Genomic DNA, 20,363 nt, shown 5'->3' on the forward strand with positions numbered 1-20,363 from the left:
ATCTTGTCGCTTCACAAGCCTATCCATTCTTGGGTTGGAATGGTTACTTTAGGACAAGTCCAAGTCAGGGCTATGGAATGGATGGGAACAGTGAGAGGCATCTCCTAACAATTTGGAAACGTGTGTAGATAGAGCCACACAGCCGCTTTGGACTTAAAGACGTGTATCTTAGATTACCAATTCTCTCTTTTTAAAATTTCTTTATTGATTATGGTATTAGATTACCAATTCTTTGCATATATTCTATGGTAGCCTTTATAATGTTCTGCTCTGAATGAAACAGAAACTTGAGTTGGTCCGAAGGTTGTGGGTTATTGTTAAGCTGAATGAAACAGAAACTTGAATTATTCTTTGGTACCAAAAACAGGCACAGGGTCATCTGTGTATCTGTGAGTAGTCTGCCTGCACTTAAAGCTTTTTTTTTTTTTTTTTTTTTTTTTTTTTTTTTTTTTCATTGTGAAACGGATTTTCCTCTCCTGGACAGTATCGTAGTATTAAGGGCACAGGGGACCCAGAGCATTCACCTGTTCGCTTGAGCCTTGATCTGAAAAGGATCTGAAATCTAAGAGGAAACCGACTTATTCCACCGAGAGGGAAAGTGAAGCATCCCCGAGAGTCTTTGTCAAATTGGGTTTAGTTTGCTTTTTCCCTAGGAGAGAATCCCGGCAGACAGAGCCGCAGGGCACACAGGTCTGGATCAGCAGCTTCCTGCCCTGCGAACACACAGCAGCCAGCGCGCTGCAGGTGCAGCCGGCGCGGCGGAGCCCCGCACCCCGGGAGCCGGAGGGCCGCGCGCCCACCCGGGGAGTCCCCGGCAGGACGTGGGCGCAGCCTAGTCGGGAGTCTCGTTCCCGGGGGACAGGAGGGACCCAGGGCGGCCGCAGTCCCCCGTCCCAGGGGCCCCAGCGCCCAGCTCTCGCCGCCGCCGCAGGACGGACGCCTGCCACGCGGCACGCCCCACGCCGCCGGCAGGAGAACGAGAACGCGCGCGGCGCAGGGCCCCGCCGGGCCGCCGTAGCGCCGGGCTCCGCGCCGCCTCCGCCCCGCCTGCCAGCCTCCCGGCGCCCGGCGCTCTGGGTGGCAGCGCTGCCAGCCGCCGCCGCCGCGCTCGCTTCCTCCTCCTCTGCAGCCGTTCGGACGGACAGACGCTGCGTGACGCGTCGTTTCCTCCCAACATGGCGGCCGGGGCAGGCCGGCGGTGATGGAGGCCGGCGCGTGGCCGCGGCGGGCGCTCGTCCGCACAGGAGCCAGGGCAGCCCCGCTCTCGCCCGGCCTCTAAGGCGGCTCGCTCCGCGGCCCTCAGCCGTCTGGGCTCCCTCGCCGCCCCCAGGCCGGAGGGGCGAGGGACTCGGGGGTGGTGGCCCGGGAAGCGCCCCGGGGACCGGGAGAAGAAGCGGAGGAGGTCCCTCCTCGGGGGCGGCCTCTCGGGAGTGGTCGGCGAAGACCTCCCTCCGCGCCCCGGACCGCGGCCGCGGCCGCGGCCGGTCCGCCCGCCCCTTCCTGCCCCTGCCGCTGCCCTCCACGCCTCCGCGCCCCCACCTCCACCCCTTTCTCCGTCTCTTCCTCCCCCTCCTCCTCCTCGCCCATCCGTCCAGCCGCCGCTGCCGGGAGCCTCGGGCCGGACCGCCGCCGCCGCCTCCTCCCCGCGTCCATGTATGAGGGGAAGAAAACCAAGAACATGTTCCTGACGCGGGCGCTGGAGAAGATCCTGGCCGACAAGGAAGTGAAGAAGGCGCATCACTCCCAGCTGCGCAAGGCGTGCGAGGTGGCGCTAGGTGAGCGCGGGGGGCGGCGGGAGGGGGTCCGGGGTCCCGGGTCCCGGGGGCACCCCCGGGGGCTCGCCCTTAGCCGAGCCTCCGAGGCCCGGGAGCCCGGGGAGCTGCTTGCTGCCCGCCCGGAGGAGTTGGGAGTTGACAGTAACTGGGCTGCATGTGGGGCAGGGACTGGGGTGGGATGGGAGTGGGGGGTGGAGGCTCCGGGAGCTGCAAGGCTGGAAGGCAGAGGGTAAGGTTTTGCGGGTGGATCGTGCGGTGCGGCTGGGGTACCCCCCTTTGTGCTGAAGCAGAGGCTGAGCCGCTGTGGATGGGCTTGGACGTTCAGGTGGAGCCGTTGGGTCGAGACTGGGCGTGGGAAGGGCTGCGTCTCTTGCATGTCAATAACTTTGACCCGGTGCCGGGGCGGGGGAAGGCCCTGCTGAAGTTGCTCCCTTGTTGACAGTCTCTCCAGCAGGGGCTTTGCCACAGATGCAGCCCCTTTGACATGTCTCCGCCTCCGCCCGCAGGGGAAAAAAAAAACAAAACACAGAGTAATATTGTGGGCTCCTGGACTGACCTGGAAGAATAAGACCCAGGGGTGAAGGCGTGGGGGAGGCGATGGGAGAGCTGGGGGTGGGGAGGGGGTGGGAGGAAGGAAAGGATCTTGAGGTAAGCTGGCATTGGTGAGGAGGAAGGGAAGGTTTGAAATGGGGAAGATGAAAAAAGACAATGACAGCCCACTAGCCGCATGGCTGGACCCTGGCCGCTTGCTTGCTCTCCAGCTTGCATGGTGATTTATTATGATAGTTCAGGCGGAAGAGTTGTGGTGTGATGAAGCCCAGGGCAGCGCGGAGCCTAACAATACTTAGAGCCAGGACAGGCAGGTGAGGAATTGGTCCAGGGGAGAGACACTGACAGATCTGTTGCATCCATCACCGAAGAAATCGTTTGAAGACAGACGCGGGTGAACACAAAGATGAATTCCTAATGCTTACGCTTTATTGTATAGCACTGGAGATAGACTAGATCAAAATGATGAGAAAATTAAGCTTGCAAAATGGGCTTAATTTTTTTTTTTTTTTTTTTTTTTTTTTTTTACAAAAGCATTCTGAAAGAGGGAAAAGTCCAGAATAACTTAAATGTATGCTAAATTAAAGGGTTAAGGCAACCTTTTACTTATTAAATAAATAGAAGATGACTTTATAACTTCTATAATAACCCTTACCGGGTTTTTTTTGTTTGTTTTTTGTTTTTTTTTACCCCCTTCCTCTTTGGATCTTGTAGAGTGGTGCTATGGAAAACATCAAAGAGACTTCATTTAAAAATTTTGAATCTGTAGTGTAGTGGACTTACCTTTTATTTTTTCAGCCCTTCTTGGATTAGAAGTTCACGTGTTGTTCTCGCAGCTAAGGAAAAGCTGAGGTGTATGAGGAGACATTGTACAGTGGTGAAGGTTGAATTTATATCTGGGTCTTGAAAGGAATAATTATTATATTGGGAAGTGATGAGGGGAGGGGAGGTTTTTAAAATTTTTTAAAGGATTGTTATGAGCAGGTTTGTGAAAAACTTGCAGGATAAGGCATTTGAGATTCAAATTGAAGTGTGTGTTTTTTGAGACCAGATCTTCCATATTAGAATATATATTTTAATACACTAAATTATAAGTATTAGACTGAAGAAATGGAATTTGTTGTGTGTGTATATGCATATATTCATTTCTTTATTTTTTGTCCCATCCTCTCCAAAATGCTAATATAAGTAAGTGTGTTTTAATGGAGAGCTCACTAGCAGTAGAATCTGGGAACCCTGGGTTTATCCCAGTGATGTTGCATTTAGAATAGTCAAATCTCTGGGCCTTAACTTCCTTCTCTGTAAAATTAGATTAGATATTGAACTTAATGATTATAATGTTGCATTCCCTCGAATGCACCATGAATGTGGGTTTATTACTCTTTTAACTTGTGCAGTGAGTATTCCTGCTGCTCTTGATTGACATCTCTAGGGGGCTTGTAGTTTGGTCCTTGCTATTTCTGGACTTAAGAACTACCTGGCAGTAAGTGTGCTAGCTTTACCAGGATAATCCATTACAGATTTTGTCAGTTTTTACTTTTTTACCCTCCCATACAGTAGTAAGAAGCTTATTATGAGGAATCTGACTACCCAGGCAGGCGTGAGGCACCAGAGTACTTTCTTAAGATGTGTAAGGCTTTTTCTCACATTTCATAACAATTACGTTTAGCCTCCTACAAAACACATTGAGCAACCTCACAATGATTAATCCCTGGTGAACTTGGTTTCTTCCTTCTAGTCATCCTCATCACTGAAACATAAATTGATGAAATGATAACCCATTTCATCTTTGCAAAAAGTAGACTGCCTTATAATAAGGTGTCCCCAAATATACTTTGTCCTTGGAACTTATTATAGACCTCCCCTTTTCTTTTCAGTATTGAGAACTGTACCAGGCTCACTTTGGTCTCTTGATAATCTGTGTGACCACCAAGCAGGATGGAAAAGTGAACTGGAATAGCCTGGTTTGGTCATCCCTGATCTCTGGGTTGTGAGTAGGTTGGAGTTGGATGGTGGAAGTACAGAGGTGGGTGTTGTTATATCCCTTTTAAATAAACCTGCCTGCAGCATTCATCTCACCTCCCTCCCAAATGTTTATTGAGCACTAGCATAGAGCTGAAGGAAGATGGCCAGTAAACAAGGAAATATGTGGTCTGTCAGACTTTGAATCCCCTTATGTTTAAAAACCATTTTATTGGTGTAGGATTAGATTTCGGAGCATGGCATTCAAAATTAACTCAGTTACCTTTTAATGTAAAGACCAGTTTTCTCTGAATAATATTCATGAAATTACAGTTTATTGCATATTAAGAATACTATTTTTTTTTGTTAAAGTATAGCTTTTAGGAAATTTTATCTAGATTATGGGAGGTTTTACTCATTAAAACAAAATACATGCTCAGATACGCTAAGTAAAAGAACTTTTATTTTCACAAAAGAAATAATGAAAGCTTCAAAGGATATGTAAATTATTTTTAAAGTTTTATCAAATTTTATTACAGTTCAGACTTTAAGGAATAGTAATTTTTTTTTTTTTTAAAGGAAAGAATGAAATCTTCACACCTACATTGTTGCAATCAGGGTGAAAACCACAGGCCCAAGAGCAGCTCCAGTTTGCCCTCTCTTGGTACCTGCCCACTATATCTCTGTAGTGCTCACTGAATGAACTCTGCAGGGTGAGGTCTCCTAGGCTGCCCTAGCTTAGCCTGCTCCATTCCTGCTCTCTAGAATCCCGAATTAAAAATAGTCTGGCCATCTGCTGGCAGATGAAACAACAGCTGAGCTATTTTTAGTTTAAAAGAATTTAGGATGTTGGGGGATCCGGCTTGAAGGTAGTATTGTTTGTCTCATGGGGAGGAGGGTACATATGGGCCATATTCCAATCAGGTCTCTAAGTGTTAGGAATTTCTTTGGTGTTAGGGGTATGACTAGTTCAACTTTTGCTTCTAACATCATATCATTGAAAATACTCTTCAAATGCTAGGATGAACAAGTTCATGTTTGGAAACTAGCATTGTTATAGAATAGGAGTGAAAGGGGTGACCAGAAGAAGGTTTTAAAGGCAAGGGAGGCACACTAAGGCAGCAAAAAAGGGTGGTAGATTCCTTGCAGAGATAATGCGAGGATGATAGAGAAAAAGAGGAATTATTAGGGAAGTACTTTTTTCATCAGAGGGTAAAGTTGTTGTTCATTTTATAAAGTGATCCTACTGATTTAGTTTTTCTGATATATGAGGATTTACTTCTAATTATAAGTCACCCCCAGAAATGTAAATATAACATTTAGACTAAAATGTTACAGAATTTGCTTCCTTCTAACCCTACCCTTATTTTAGTTAGTGGAGATATAAAAGGATATATGAATGGAGAAGAAGTTACTTAAGTGCTTGTGATACCAGTTTTATGCTACCTTTGGTAATTTCATTAATTTTTATCACTCTTCACCATTTAAAATGACTTACTCCCAAATAATACCCTGCAGGCTGTGTACATTTTAATTACAACTTATATCTATTAGCAAGTCTCCTTTTAAACCTTCCTCGGTATCTAAAGTAAAAGTTGTTTTCAGTAAGTTAGGCTGCCATAATTTTGAGATAGCTAGGAAAGAAGAGTGTTATGAATGAAAGGAAGATTCTATTAAGTTTGAGTTGAAAAAAATTAGTTTTGATTACAATGTATATACTCTCCTTTGTGGAGTGCACATGAACAATGTTCGGATTCTAAATAGAGTTTTAAAAAAGAAAGCTGCTCAATGTTGCTTAATGAAATCTTTCCTAAATTTATTTGACCCTCTTCAGCATCTTTTAGCACCCTAGGAAATACTGTTCCTTGAAATTCACTGCAGGACACTATTCAAGGGAAAGTAAGCTGACTATTGATAAGAGGACTCTCTAGAAGAGTTACTGTGTTTTGGGAAAGCAGTGTTGACTGTGTGGGAAAGAGAAGAAAGTCGGAGATAAGGAGCTGTTGGAAAGAGTGTTTCAAGACCAGAGAAGTGTTGAACTTGCTAGCTCTTCTTTCTCCATCCATTTATGGTAGGCAACTGGTTGTCTCTCCTGATAATGTTTAATTTGTAGAGAAACTTCTGTTGGTAATTGTTTTTTCAAAGCAGAATAAAAGCGAATTATAAATGGGAAATAATTGGGGGAAATATTTATAATTTTCTTTACAAAACGGAGGAGGAGTTATTTGAAAGAGAAAATACATGAATAAATTACTGTTCCCATTCAGAATTAGGTATATTCTTCATTCAGATATTTGCTGAATTGAACAGTATGTGCTAGATAACTGCTTCAGTGCTGGGCATATAGCAGTGAACCAAATGTGCTTTAATGGAACTTACTTTCTAGTGGGTTGAGGCTGACAGTAAAAAACAAATATATATTGTCATTGTTGTCATCTGAAGAAATAATAGTTCGGAAGGGTAAAAGGAGAAGACTTGGAACGCATCTTTAGATAGGGTGGTCAGGAAAGGCCTTTCTGTGAGGTGACATTTCACCAGAGAAGTGACAGAAGAAAGAAATGCAGCCTTTCAGATTCTTGGATGAAACAGAAGGAGAGGGAGCAGGCAGACGAGGGAGTGCTTGGTCCATCCCAGGATGAAAGGAGCCTGTGAGGCTGGGGAGAGTGAGAAGAGCAGGAGAGGAGGGCGACTGGATTTTACTGTATCTGATGGAAGCTGCACAGGGAGTGACATAGCAGATACACATTGGCCAGAGGTGGCAGTGATTTAGAATAGGCTGGTGATGGGAATGAGAATTGGTTGCATTTGGAATATATTTTAAAGGGTTTGCTGATGGGTTGGTTGTGTGGCAACAATCGTGTAGCAATACAGGGTTGTTGGAGTGGGCATTCACCATGGTGATGAGGAACACTAGGAGAGAAACGGTCTTTGGGAAGTATAGTAAAATATTTTCATCCAACTCTACGTGTAGTTTAGAATTTTTTTTTAATGATAGCATGTCCTAATTATGATAGGATATTTTCTATTGAGAATACACAAAATAATTTCAAATTTTAGTTAGCAGAGTTTTTTATTCCACAGAAAACAATCTTTCACATAGTTTTTGTTTCAGACCACAACTGGCCTGGTCTCTTGTTGGGATAGGATCTTTGCAGATGTAATTAAAGGTAAAATTTTGGACTTAGGGTGGGTCCTCATTCCAAAGACTAGTGTCTTTATAAATAGAGGAAGGAACACAGACACACAGATGAAAGGCCATGTGAAAGTGCAGGCAGAGGTCCCAGTTATGCTGCCATAGCCAAGGAACTCCAAGAGGCCCCACAAGTTAGGACGAAGTAAGGAAGGGTTCTTCTCTGGAGCCTCAGAAGTAGCATGGCCCTGCTGACACCTAGAGTTCAGACTCGCCCCCAGAACTGAGAGCGAATTTCTGTTGTTTTAAACCACCAAGTTTGTAATAAATTTGTTAAGGCAGCCCTAGAAAACTAGTAAAAGTTCCTTTTATCCTAACGTTTCAGAACCAATATGATCTAGTTGAGCTTACACTTATAGAATATACAATTTTGCTGGGCTTTGCTTTATTGCGCTTCTCAAATACTGTGGTGGTGTGTGTTTGTTTGTTTGTTTGTTTTAACAAATTGAAGGTTTGTGGCAACCCTGCATCAAGTAAGTCAATGGTGCCAAAAAGATTGAGTTGCTGAAGGCTCAGCTGAAGGTTAGCGGGTTTATTTGTTTACTTTTTTAGCAATATAGTATTTTTTTAATTAAGGTATATACATTGGTTTTTGTTTTGTTTTGTTTTAGACATAATGCTGTTGATCACTTAATAGACTACAGTACATAAATATAAATTTCATATGCATTGGGAAACCAAAATATTTGTGTGACTCATTTATTGAAATAATTCACTTTACTTCGTGGTGGTCTAGAACCAAACCTGTAATATCTACAAAGTGTGCCTGTATATGTTTAAACAACCAAATGCTATCTTTGTCTAATATCTGTTTCATAATTCTCAAAAGCAGTTATTCTGAGACTTTAGGGTACATGAGTCTCTTGAAAAACTTCTTTAAAAAAGAGTCCTGGGTCCAAATATTTGAAAGTTTTGTGTTATACTTTCGATATTTTTGTTTTGCTTAGATTTAGACTTGATATAACTACATTAATCTATATAGCCTATGTTATCTTCTCATTTAGAAGATTGCATAAAACAGTCTTTAAAATACTGTGATATGAAGTAGCTATAGAAAACCACCACTGTGCGCCTCACCGTGCATGCCCAACCTGTTGCGCCTGCCCGCTGCTGTGAGCGTCCCGCCCCTGCTGCCTTCCGCCACCTCAGTGGCTGCTTGCACCTCGCCCCGCTCCTCTCAGCTCTCACTGCCAGTGCTTTCCCTCCAGCAGCCACAGCTACTTTGCTTTCCACTTTCCCTTCCTCTTCCTTCTATGCTGTCTTCAGTCTTCACTCCTCCTTCCTTCCCTCCCTGTATGCACATTAACTGTCAGCTTTGTTGGGTTAATTTGCATAGTTGCTCTGATTGGCTGGTGGGCGTGGCTTGTATAGCAGAGTGATGGTTGATTTGCATATTGCTCTATTATTAGGTTAGATAGATAGTATTCAGTAGAATGGAGATACCATATTTTGCTTATTTATTCAACAGTTGATAGACATTTGGGCTGAATGAATAATGCTGCTATAAATGTTTGTGTGTAAGTCTTTATGTGGACCTAAATTTTTATCTCTTGTATGACACCTAAGAGTGGAATTTTTAAAAAACTAAGTTATTTTCCAAAGTGGCTGCACCATTTTACATTCCCACCAGCAGTATATTAAGATTTCCCATACTTCCTTGCCAGGCAACATTGTTACTGTCTGTCTTTTTTATTTTAGCCATCTTGGTTGATATGAAGTGTTATTTCATTGAGAGATTATTATCTTTCTCAGGTATTTTTTCCAGACTTTATTCTACACACGTACACATACACAAAGAATACAAATGTATTCTTCAAAAAAATTGATATATTTAATTACTAAACACAATAGTAGGAGGAAGATTTCTAGCATTGATTTAGAAGTTTTTACTATATGCCAATTTCTCCGTGCTAGTGAAATACTTTCTTGGCTTTATTTCAGTTAGTCCTTAAAACAACCCTGTATACTTAGGTGCTATTGTCTGCATTTTGCAAATGAGGAAACTGAGGTTTACAGATTGTTGACTAAATGCAACCATTCTAACCTGCACCCTTGGTCACAACACTGTTTACAAGTAAATTACAAAAAGGGAAAGAATGATCTCCATAAAAAGAAAAGCACTGTTAAGAAAAGAGGAAGGGCAGATGATCCACGTTGGTGGTGGAGTAGATACCCATTATACTCAGCTCCTCCCAGGACTAAACTGAAATTACAGCTAAAATATAGAGCAATCTACCTGAATAACCAACTGAAGACTAGCTGAAAAGCCTTATAGCCAAGGATTTATAGAAGAAGCCACATCAAGGCTGATAGGAAAGGCAGAGATGCAGAAAGGGCTGGCCCCACTCTCACAGGGTTGAAATTCTGGAGAGGGATCTCAGCTGCCTTAAAGGTTCCTCCTGAGAACTTGGAATCTCAAGGCTGAGCCAGGAAGACACACCCACATAACATCTGATTGAAAATCAGGGATTCTGTCCTCGGGAAGAGACTGGAGTCTGCTAGAGACACATGCTTCCTCTTAAAGGGCCAAAGCATAAATCTTGTTTGTAGCCACTCACCCTGGGCTCTGAAGAAAGAGGGTGGATCAGAATAGAGTCCTCTGAAGAGAAGCCGGGATTGTGGCCTGGGGAGCGAGCTGAAGGGACAGCTGCCAGGATACCTGTGCTGAGTCACTCTCCCACACCAGGATGCCATTTTTCTTGGGTGGAGCACTCCCTTCCTTGCGGCATCAGCCAGGGGAATGCAATAGCTCCACACTCTGGATTCCCTGTAGCACAGCCCTGCAGAGCTTTTGCTCTGCTGAGGAGTCAGTTGCCTGAGCCAAGCTGTAGAGGCCTGGGAAGACTTAGGGATGTCTCTGACTGAGTTGTTTGGCTTTGGGGCAGGGTCCATTCCCCCACTTACCCATGAACCTGACTGGTGCTCCCCGCCCCCCATAGGAGATCCACTTGCCCCATTCTTATTCAACATTGTACTGGAAGTCCTAGCCACAGCGGTCAGACATGAAGAAGAAATAAAAGGCATTTAAACTGGAAAGGAAGGAGTAAATCTCATAATTTGCAGGTAATATTATACTGTATATAGAGAACCCTAAGATTCCACCAAAAAACTACAAGAACTGATAAATGAATTCAGCAAAATACAGTAAACCCTCAATTTTTCAGACCTCTATTTAATAAGAATTAAGATTTAACAGATAAAATTTCCATTCTGTATGTCATATGTGATATTAACACCCTGTTAATTTTAAAATGCTTCTAACCAAAATGTACTTATAATTAAGTTATTAGATTATTTTTATTAATTCACAAGTTGTTATTTTAAACAAATTTTAATACCCTATGTTGAAAAGAACTATAATGCCATATGTTGAGGGAAAACACTCATATGTTTTCTGATATAAACAAGCATTACATATCTATAATTTTGCTGACATAAACAAGTATTACATATCTACAATTAATAGTCTGCATATTTAAATCCATGAGTAACCTCTCGTAAACAATATTCCACTAATGGTTAGCATGTGATCACAAGACATCTCGAGGTATTGGTTCTGTTGTCATGTGGCATGACTTTCTGCAGCAGTTTTAACGCATGTGCTAAGACACGCCCCAGTGATGTGCATTTGTTTGCTCGAGGTGACTGGTGAATGCATGCATTTATTAGACCTACTCAGTATAAATTTAAAGTTATTGTAATACATATAGAAAAATTTTCTATGAAATTAAACTTTTCATACATACTTAATATTAATTACCCAGATATGTCTACATAATTACACAGATATGTCTACATAAGTAAAAACAGGTAAACTAATTTGTCAGTTTTTTTAACATGCATCTGGGAAACCTACTTTATTATATAATGGATATTCAGCCTTAAATGGGCACCACTCACCCAAATTGGTCCATTATATCAGGGTTTTACTGTAGCAGGATATAAAGTAAATATCCAGAAGTCAGTTGCATTTTTATACCAATAATGAACTATCAGAAGGGGAAAGTAAGAAAACAATCCCATTTACAGTTGCATCAAACAAAAAGAAAATACTTAAGAATAAATTTAACCAAGGATGTAAAAGACCTGTACTTGGAAAATTATAAAACACTGAAGGAAGAAATTAATGCAACAAATAAGTGGAAGCATATACCGTGCTCAGAAACAATTAAAATCATTAAAATGTCCATACAACCCAAAGCAATCTATAGATTCAGTGCAATTCCTATCAAGATACCAATGGCATATTTCACAGAACTAGAGCAAACATTCCAAAAATTTATATGGAATCACAAAAGACCCAGAATTGCCACAGCAATCTTGAGAAAGAAGAATTTTAAGTTGGAGGAATAGTTTCCTGATAGCAAACTATACTACAAGGCTATGGCAATCAAAAAGCATGGTATTGGCATAAAAATAGACACATAGATCAATGGAACAGAATAAAGAGCCCAGAAATAAACCTACGCCTTTATGGTCAATTACTACATGATAAAGGAAGCGGGGGGGATTACACTTTGGGTAAAGATAGTCAGTTGAATAAATGGTGTTGGGAAAATTGGATAGATGACCCCCTCCCCACCCCACCCAAAAAAGCTAGACCACCTCTTTACACCATATGCAAGAATAAATGCAAACTAAATTAAAGACTTAAATGTTGGACTTGAAACCATAAAATACTTAGAAGAAAACATAGGCAGTAAAATCTCAGATGTTTCTTATAGCAATGTTTTTTCTGATATATCTTCTTTGGCAAGGGAAATAAAAGAAAAAAGCAAATGGGACTACACCAAACTAAAAAATTTTTGCACAGGAAAGGAAACCATCTACAAAATGAAAAGACAATCCCCTGAATGGGGGAACATATTTGCCAATGACACATCTGATAAGGGGTTAATATCCAAAATTTATAAAGAATTTATACAATTTAACGCCAAAAAATAATCCATTTTAAAAATGGGCAAAATATTTGAATAGCCACTTCTCCAAAGAGGACATACAAATCGTCACTAGACATATGAAAAGATGCTCAAGTTCACTAATTATCAAAGAAATACAAATTAAGATCACAATGAGATATCACCTCAGAGTGGCTAATCTTTTTGCTTACTGCCCCAGGTCAGGGCACTTTCAGGAGGCAACTAATCCATGTGTCACTTTTTTTATCCATGTTTTTCTCTCTCCCTCTCTTTTTCCCTCCCTCCCTCCTTCACCTTCTCTCCCTCTTCCCCCACTTACACTCTCTGAAAAGCAATGGAAAAAAATATCCTCAGGTGAGGATTAATAAAAAACAGTTAAAAAAAAATAAAGTAAAATTTTAATAATTTAAGCCATTTGTAAATTCAACTGTCCTGTAACCTTCCCAAGGAATCTGAACAGGCTGACTTTTATTGTACTTGAATTCCTAACATTTCAAAAATACTCTTGCTTGTGCCCTAACTAGTGTGGCTCTATTGCTTGAACGTTGATCCCTATGCACAGAAAGGTCGCCTGTACCATTCCAAGTCAGGGCACACACCCTGTTGTGGGTTTGGTCCTGATCGATGCTTCTCATTATCAATTTCCTGCTCCCACTCCCTCATCAATAAAAACATACTTTAAAACTCTCGCTTTTTAATATTTTGTATCATTCCCAAATCATTTTAAAAATTGAAATAAAAATATCTTATTAAAATGTAATGAGAAATTATAAATAAGACTTTTATCTGAAAATAGTGGTTGTATATCTATCTCAGTGGCTTTGTAAGTATGTACATGCTATTATTGTGTAATTGTCATAATTTCCAGTTGCATAGCCTCATCATTATTTCATGTGCATTTTCTATATACTTATTGTCTTCTTACCTAGCATGTTAATAATTTTTAATTGTGTAATTTGTTTAAATGTTTTTGATTTGAGGAGCATTTAAATTTTGCTGCACAGAGTTTCTTGTATTTTTTTATCAATCACTGCAAAATGTATTGAGTGTTTATGCAGAATTTTTTTTTTTAAACTTTAAGATTGAGCTTACTGGATTCGAATATGGTCAGTTATGGCTTTTGTTCCTTAGACATATTTGCCATAAATATACTTTACCTATTCTGGGTGCAAAGTATAGTAGAGTACTGAGGAAAATATGACAGGGTATTTGCCATCTTTAGATGTATTGGTTTTGATTTGTTTTATAGTCAAGACAGGTATACTTTTGTTTTCCATAAATTTTGAGATTTCATGTTTCCATGAGACTTATTAGTGTATAATATGAGGTATGTATTTAATAAATTCATTTTCTTCCTTTTAATTGATAGTGTTGAAAAGCAGTTACTAAGTAAGTTAAAAAGCATTTATCACATCTTATTCTGTCATTCTTAATCATAATGGCATAGTGCCAGTATGGTATTTGATAGGATTGATTAGTCTTCATTGCCCCTTATTTATCTTTTTATAATATTACTTTTTTTCTCCAAATAATTTTAGTATTTTCTCTTATGGTTTTTAATGCTTACTCTTATCATCTTATTAACATAATACTAATCAGCATTTCTTACCTTTTATTTTTATGTATCAGATAAAAGTGTTATAGCTGGGAAAAAGTTGATTATTTTATTGGGTCCTCATACTTCTACCCACTAACTGTAAATTCTTATGTAATAATTGAGAGTGTGTTTAATGCATTGTAATTTCTAATGTGCTTTTATCTTTAGAAGTGAAAATGAAATTACATGCATCTTTTAGTAATAGTGAAGAATAGAAATAAGGTGTAACATGTTTGATAAAAGTTATTTATTAACAATTAATAGTTAATAATTAAGCTTTTAAAATATATACGCATGTCCAAAATAGTATTTTATAATGATTAGACATGGAAATATTTATAACTTATGTATCTGGTCATCTATTTAAGTATTATTGAAAACTTAAAAAGTCTTTTTGAGAGAATCTCTGTGATTGCTATATATTCCAAAACACAAAGGAAGCCTTAGGTTTCACTTAAAAGGAAACATAAGCAAATAAATGGATTTAGGTTCAGAAAATTTCAACACCATGTATATATTTCCATGTGGTTTGAAAAACTGAAGAATACAGGTTTTCTTGATGTACATAGAAAGTCTGGTAATGTTAATTGGTATAGATTTGTCTTAAAAATTCTTGGGTCTACATCCTTTCTAGATTTTGATACCAAGTCTTTTCAATTACATAGAACCTGCCATTATCAACTTTTTTTTTTTTTTTGTATAATTCATTTGAATCACAAAATAAAATACTGTGAGTTATAGATGTTATTTTCACAGTGAGCCAAAATTTATGCTCATTCCTTTATAACTTGATTACAGTTTGGTTAATTTTAAATTAGATGAAGTGCTTTCTTTGCCTTCTTGGCTTATTGGAAAATTTCTCCTCAAAAGTCTTCCTTATACCAATTCAATATTTATTTGCATATGTAAATATGTATTTTAAAATACAAATCATTTTTGGGAATATTAAACATATTAGTTACTCATATGTTGGTGGTGTCCTTGATTTCTGAAGAGTGCTTTTTCTTGCCTTCAGCATCTTACCTGAGCTGGGAGCTCAAGGTACACCACTTTGTCTTGTAGTTGAGACTTGATTGCTGTTGGTGTCAGTTGAAGCTCGTTCTCACAGGCCAATTGGCTGTGAGAACCAGCTGCAACTACAGTGGGAGACTGCTGTGCAGGAGACACCCCTATGGAGCAGGGCTTGCTTCAGTGGGTCTGTGGTGCTTGCAGAGTTTGCCCCTTAAGTGTGTCACTTATGGATGTGAAGAGTTGTAATCTGGTATGGTCTGGCACTGACCACTGGGTACACTGGCTCTTGGGTCTCCAGGGAGGTGCAAAGTCAGGCACTGCCTGGGGCCACCCAGCAGCAGCCACAGAGAGATCTGCAGATTCCTCCTCTTTGTATTGGGTTCGGAAGTGCCCAGATGAGGCCCAGCTTATGAAGCAAGGCAGACTGGTGCTGGTGCTGGGTCTTGGGCCTTTTATTGATAGGTTTGGGGGCTCCTTGACCCACCAGCAGCTTGGGGAGACTTTATCCTGAGCAAGGACAGGCCATTCATACTGAAAAGCCACTGCACACAGCTTGGGTGAAGTTGTAAATGGAATGAGGTGGGATCTTAGGGAATCACCAGGGCGGAGCAAACAGAGATGGCTGACAGTCAGCCCTGTGACCAGGGAGGTCCCAGCTTAGGAACAGTGTTCCCTGCAAGGACCTCCGGCTGGGAGAAAGCTGCCCCTGAGTTCCTGCCCTGATGCCAGACAACCCAGTTCCTCCTCATGTGTGTCTGTGTTCCCCAGCGCCTTACCCTGGTGCTGGAGCTCAGAGGAAGCGGGACCTTATACGTGCAGTTTGTGGTGTTGGCCTTTTAAAAGGAACAGCAAGGTCTCCAGCAGACTCTGTGTCACTGAGCCCCAACCTGAACTGGTTTTTAATAGCCTGTAGTTCTTGCTGCGTATGGGGACGTCTTTCCCCAGATCTGGAACCCTGGGCTGGGGATCTGTTGTGAGGCAGACTCTGAGAGCACCAAAGCCCCACTCCTGCGGGCAGCCTCCACAGAGACCATCTCCCTCCCAATTAAGAAAGCTTTCCAGCAGTTCTGGATGATGGTTGTTCTTCATTTTAGTTGTAATTTTGATGTGGTTGTGAGAGGCAGCAAGTACAGGCATTTACCTACACCACCATCTTCAAATCTCCTCTAGACTTTTTCTTACAGACAGTAGGGCACTAAGTTAAGGAGTGGAATGATGATGTTGCATTTCAGAAAGATCACTGTTGGCATTATGAAAAATAACACTGTAGGCAGTAAGATGTTGTATTAATAAACTGTTGCCATTGCCCAGCTTTGAAGAAGCAAGGGTTTGAGAACAAGACCCAAGATATCTAGATTAGATCTCGGTAAATTAATAGGACTTCATAACTGCTTTGATGTGAGAAATGAGGAAAAGGAAGGTATTTTATAGGATGATTCTGAGGTTTCTCTAATGGGGTGATTTTAAGTTGTTAATCCATTCACCAAAAATGGAAGTACAAGAATATGAGCATATTTGAGAGGAATTGAGGAAGGAAATGGAATCAGTTATGTTTAAATTGATTTTGAGGTGCATGTGGGACATCTAAGTAAAGATGTTTAGTTGGCAGTTGTTTATAACATGACAAAAGCTTACAGTGGTAGAGAAGAGAGAATTGAGCTATAGATAAATGTTTACGTGTCATCAGCAAATAGTCACAAAGGCCCTTTTGAGAAAAGGACATATACATTAAGTGCCCAGTAAATTTACTCCCGTTAATTGCTTTCTTTAAGAAAACCTTTTTAAGTACCTATTTGTTCTGGATTTTATGGTAAGCCTGAGGAATATAAAGCTAGAAAGGGTGGCCTTTGCTGTTAAGGAGCTAGTGAAAGAAATGATATTATATAATAAGGTAAGTGTTGTGGTAGTGATAACCAGAAGAGGTTATGGGAATAGAAAAGTGTAATTATCTTAGCCTGGAAGTGTAGAGGAAGACTTCTTGGAAATAACAGCTGTTTATTCTAGAAGGGTATGCACCAGGAAAAGATTGGTAGGAAGAGTATTCTGGGGAGGGAGGAGAATCATTAGCCAATCATGAGTAGCTGAAAAACATGAAGTATGGTAGTTACCCAGAAGACTGACATTTTTAATCTTAAGTGTGAGGCAGGAATGGTAGGAGATGGGCTTTTGGACAATATTATAGGTGATGGTGAGCATAGACAAAACCACTAAAAGATTTTTAGTTGGAAGTGACGGAACATGTTATTGAAGCAGTCTTGAAAAGTACATGCAAGGCCAATTGGTGTTGGGGTTGAAATTCCAGCCAGAGGATATAATTTGAACAAAAGCCCATAGGTGTGAAATAGCAGGTCAGTTTTCTGGATTTAGAGTGCTTTATTACTGGATTTTTGTTTTTTGTGTGTGTTTTTGTTGCTGCTGCTGTTGGTGGTGGTGGTGGTGGTGTGTGTATGTGTGTTAATCAATGGAATGTGTGGAATGCAAGGAATAGCATGGAGAAAAAAGGGGTAAGGGCCATATCTTAAAGGGTCTTGTACACCTTGCCGAAGAACTTGAACATTATCCTGTCAAGGTCACTCTCTGGCACTAATTATAATAGAGCTGAAGAATGGAGACGAGGAGTCAGTAGGCCTGGTGAGATTTGAGGACCTGACCTAAAGAAGTAGCAGAAGGAATGGAAAAATCAAATTAAAGGATATACACCAAGAGCACATGTTGAGCATTTTAAAAATGTAGCTAGTGGCATCACATTACTGGAGTTTCTGATTCGCTAAGTCTAGGCATGGGCCTGAGCATCTTATTTTGTTTTTTAATTTTACATTTTACATTAACATACAATGAAATAGACTTTTTTTTTTCTTTTTTTCTTTGGTGGGCAGTTCCACTAATTTTACCATCTGATTATTTGTGTGACTTCTACCATAATTGGGATACAGAACAGTCTAACACCTAAAAAAATTATAGTCACTCCATTCCTCCCCATTTCTAACCTCTGGCAATCACTGCTTTGTTCTGTGTCACTATATTTTATCTTTTTGAGGCTATATATATTGAAATGGATATTATGTAAGCATCTGAGCCAGGCTTCTTTCACTCAGAATGTCTTTGAGATTCATCCAAGATTGCTGAGTAGCTTTATATTATATGGATGTACTGCAGTCTGTTGTCCTGTCAACCCCGAAGGACATTTGAGTTGTTTCAGTTTTTGGCAGTATGACTAGAGCTACTGTAAATGTTCATGTATAGATTTTCATTTGAATGTAAGTTTTTATTTCTTTAGGGTAAAGGGTATTGCTGGGCATATGGTAACTACGTATTTAACTTCATAAGAAACATTCAAAGTGGCTGGACCCAATAGATATATGAAAAATGCTCAAGGTCTCTAATCATCAGGGAGATGCAAATTAAAGATACAGTGAGGTATCACCTCACTCCTGTCAGCATGGCTATTATCAATAAATAAGTGCTGGTGAGGATGTGGAGAAAAGGGAACCCTTGAGTACTGTTGGTGGGAATGCAGACTGATGCAGCCACTGTGAAAAATCATTTGGAGTTTATCCCAGAAATTAAAAATGGAACTGCCGTTTGACCCAGCAATTCCACTTCTGGGTTTATGTCCTAAGAGTCCCGAAACACCAATCAGAAATAATATATGCACCCCTGTGTTTATAGCCGTGTTATTTACGGTAGCCAAGATCTGGAAACAGCCCAAGTGCCCATTAGTAGATGAGTGGATAAAAAAGCTGTGGTACTTTTACACAATGGAATACTAAGTGGCTATTAAAAAAGCAAACACCAAAAAACTTCTTACCCTTTGTGATGTCATGGAGATTATTATGCTAAGAGAAATAAGCCAGTCAGAGAAAAACAAATACCATATGATTTCACTATTATGTGGAATCTAGTGAACAAAATAAACTGACAAAATAGAGCCAGAGTTAATGATACATAGAATAGAGTGATAGATATCAGAGGAGAGAGGGTAGTGTGGGGCACTGGATAAAGGAAGTGAAGGGATTAGCTAAAAATCATATATGAATAGCCCACGGACACAGACAATAGTGTGGAGAGGACCGTAAGAGGAGAAGTGGGATTAAGTGGAGGTGGGCAAAGAGGGTGGGGGAATGGGAGGCATTTGCAATTGTGTCAACAATAAAAAATTTTAGATTAAAAAATAAGTAGCTGTACCATTTTACATTCTCACCACCGGTGTCAGAGTTCCAGTTGTTCCACATCCTTATCAACTCCTGCTGGTGTTTGTATTTTAACTATTTTTAAACTATTTTAATAGCGGTATAGTGGTATCTCATTGTTTCCATTGGCATTTCCTTAATGGCTAATGGTGTTGAATACATTTTCAGGTATTTATTTGCCATGCACATATCCTTTTGGTGAAGTGTCTTAAAAGTCTTTTGCTTATTTTTAAATTTGGTTATTGTTTTAAGAATTTTAAAGCATACACATTGTACATATTTAAAATATATGTACACTAGAACCCCGGTGCACAAAATTCATGCACGTGGGGGAGAGGATTGTGGTGTCCCTCAGCCCAGGCTGTACCCTCCAATCTGGGACCCCTTGAGGGATGTCCGACTGCCCTGTGGGATCAGGCCTAAACGGGCAGTCAGACATCCCTCTCACAATCCAGGACTGCTGGCTTCCAACTGCTTGCCTGCCTGCCTTCCTGATTGTCCCTAACCACTTCTGCCTGCCAGCCTGATCACCCCCTAACCATTCCCATGCCAGCCTGATTGATGCCTAACTGCTCCCCTGCCAGCCTGTTTGCCCCCAACTTCCCTCTTCTGCCAGCCTGGTCACCCCTAACTACCCTCCCCTGCAGGGTTGATCACCCCCAACCGGCCTCCCTTGCTTGCCCAATCGCCCACAACTGCCCTCCTTTGCAGGCCTGGTCCCTCCCAACTGCCCTGTCCTGCTGGCCATCTTGTGTCCACATGAGGGCAGCCATCTTGTGTGTTGGAGTGGTGGTCAATCTGCATAATACTCTTTTATTAGATAGGATAGAGGCCTGGTGTGTGAGTAGGGGCCAGCTGGTTTGCCCTAAAGAGTGTCCTGGATCAGGGTGGAGGTTCCCTTGGGGCGTGGGGTGGCCTGAGCAAGGGACCTGTGGTGGTTTGCAGGCCAGCCACGTGCCCCAGCGACCCAAGCTGAGGCCTTGGTATCTGGAATTTATTTACCTTCTACAATTGAAACTTTGTAGCCTGGAACAAAGCCAAGCCTTCTGCTTGCTCCATGGTGGAGCCATTTCTGTTAGAATTTGTTTACCTTCTATAATTGAAACTTTGTAGCCTTGAGTGGAGGCATAGGCCGGCTAGGGCAGGTGGAAAGCTTGGCTTCTTCCATTG

At 41.1% G+C, this 20,363-nt stretch overlaps 1 protein-coding gene across 3 annotated transcripts in view; it reads left to right on the plus strand.

The window, feature by feature from the left end:
- The first annotated feature begins 1,638 nt into the window (after positions 1-1,638).
- ARFGEF1 (ARF guanine nucleotide exchange factor 1) overlaps positions 1,639-20,363 on the plus strand; it is a 94,188-nt gene continuing 75,463 nt past the window's right edge. For all 3 annotated transcript variants that reach the window (XR_014793159.1, XM_084864359.1, XM_084864360.1), the window contains exon 1: positions 1,639-1,775. Coding sequence is in view for 2 of the 3 variants with exons in the window: in XM_084864359.1 (XP_084720485.1) it covers positions 1,652-1,775 (124 nt within the window). In the remaining variant the exon portion in view is untranslated. The remainder of the gene's footprint in view (positions 1,776-20,363) is intronic.

This window comes from Pipistrellus hanaki (assembly GCF_964339955.1).
Source record: "Pipistrellus hanaki genome assembly, chromosome: 17".
In the NCBI taxonomy this organism is placed as follows: Eukaryota; Metazoa; Chordata; class Mammalia; order Chiroptera; family Vespertilionidae; genus Pipistrellus; species Pipistrellus hanaki.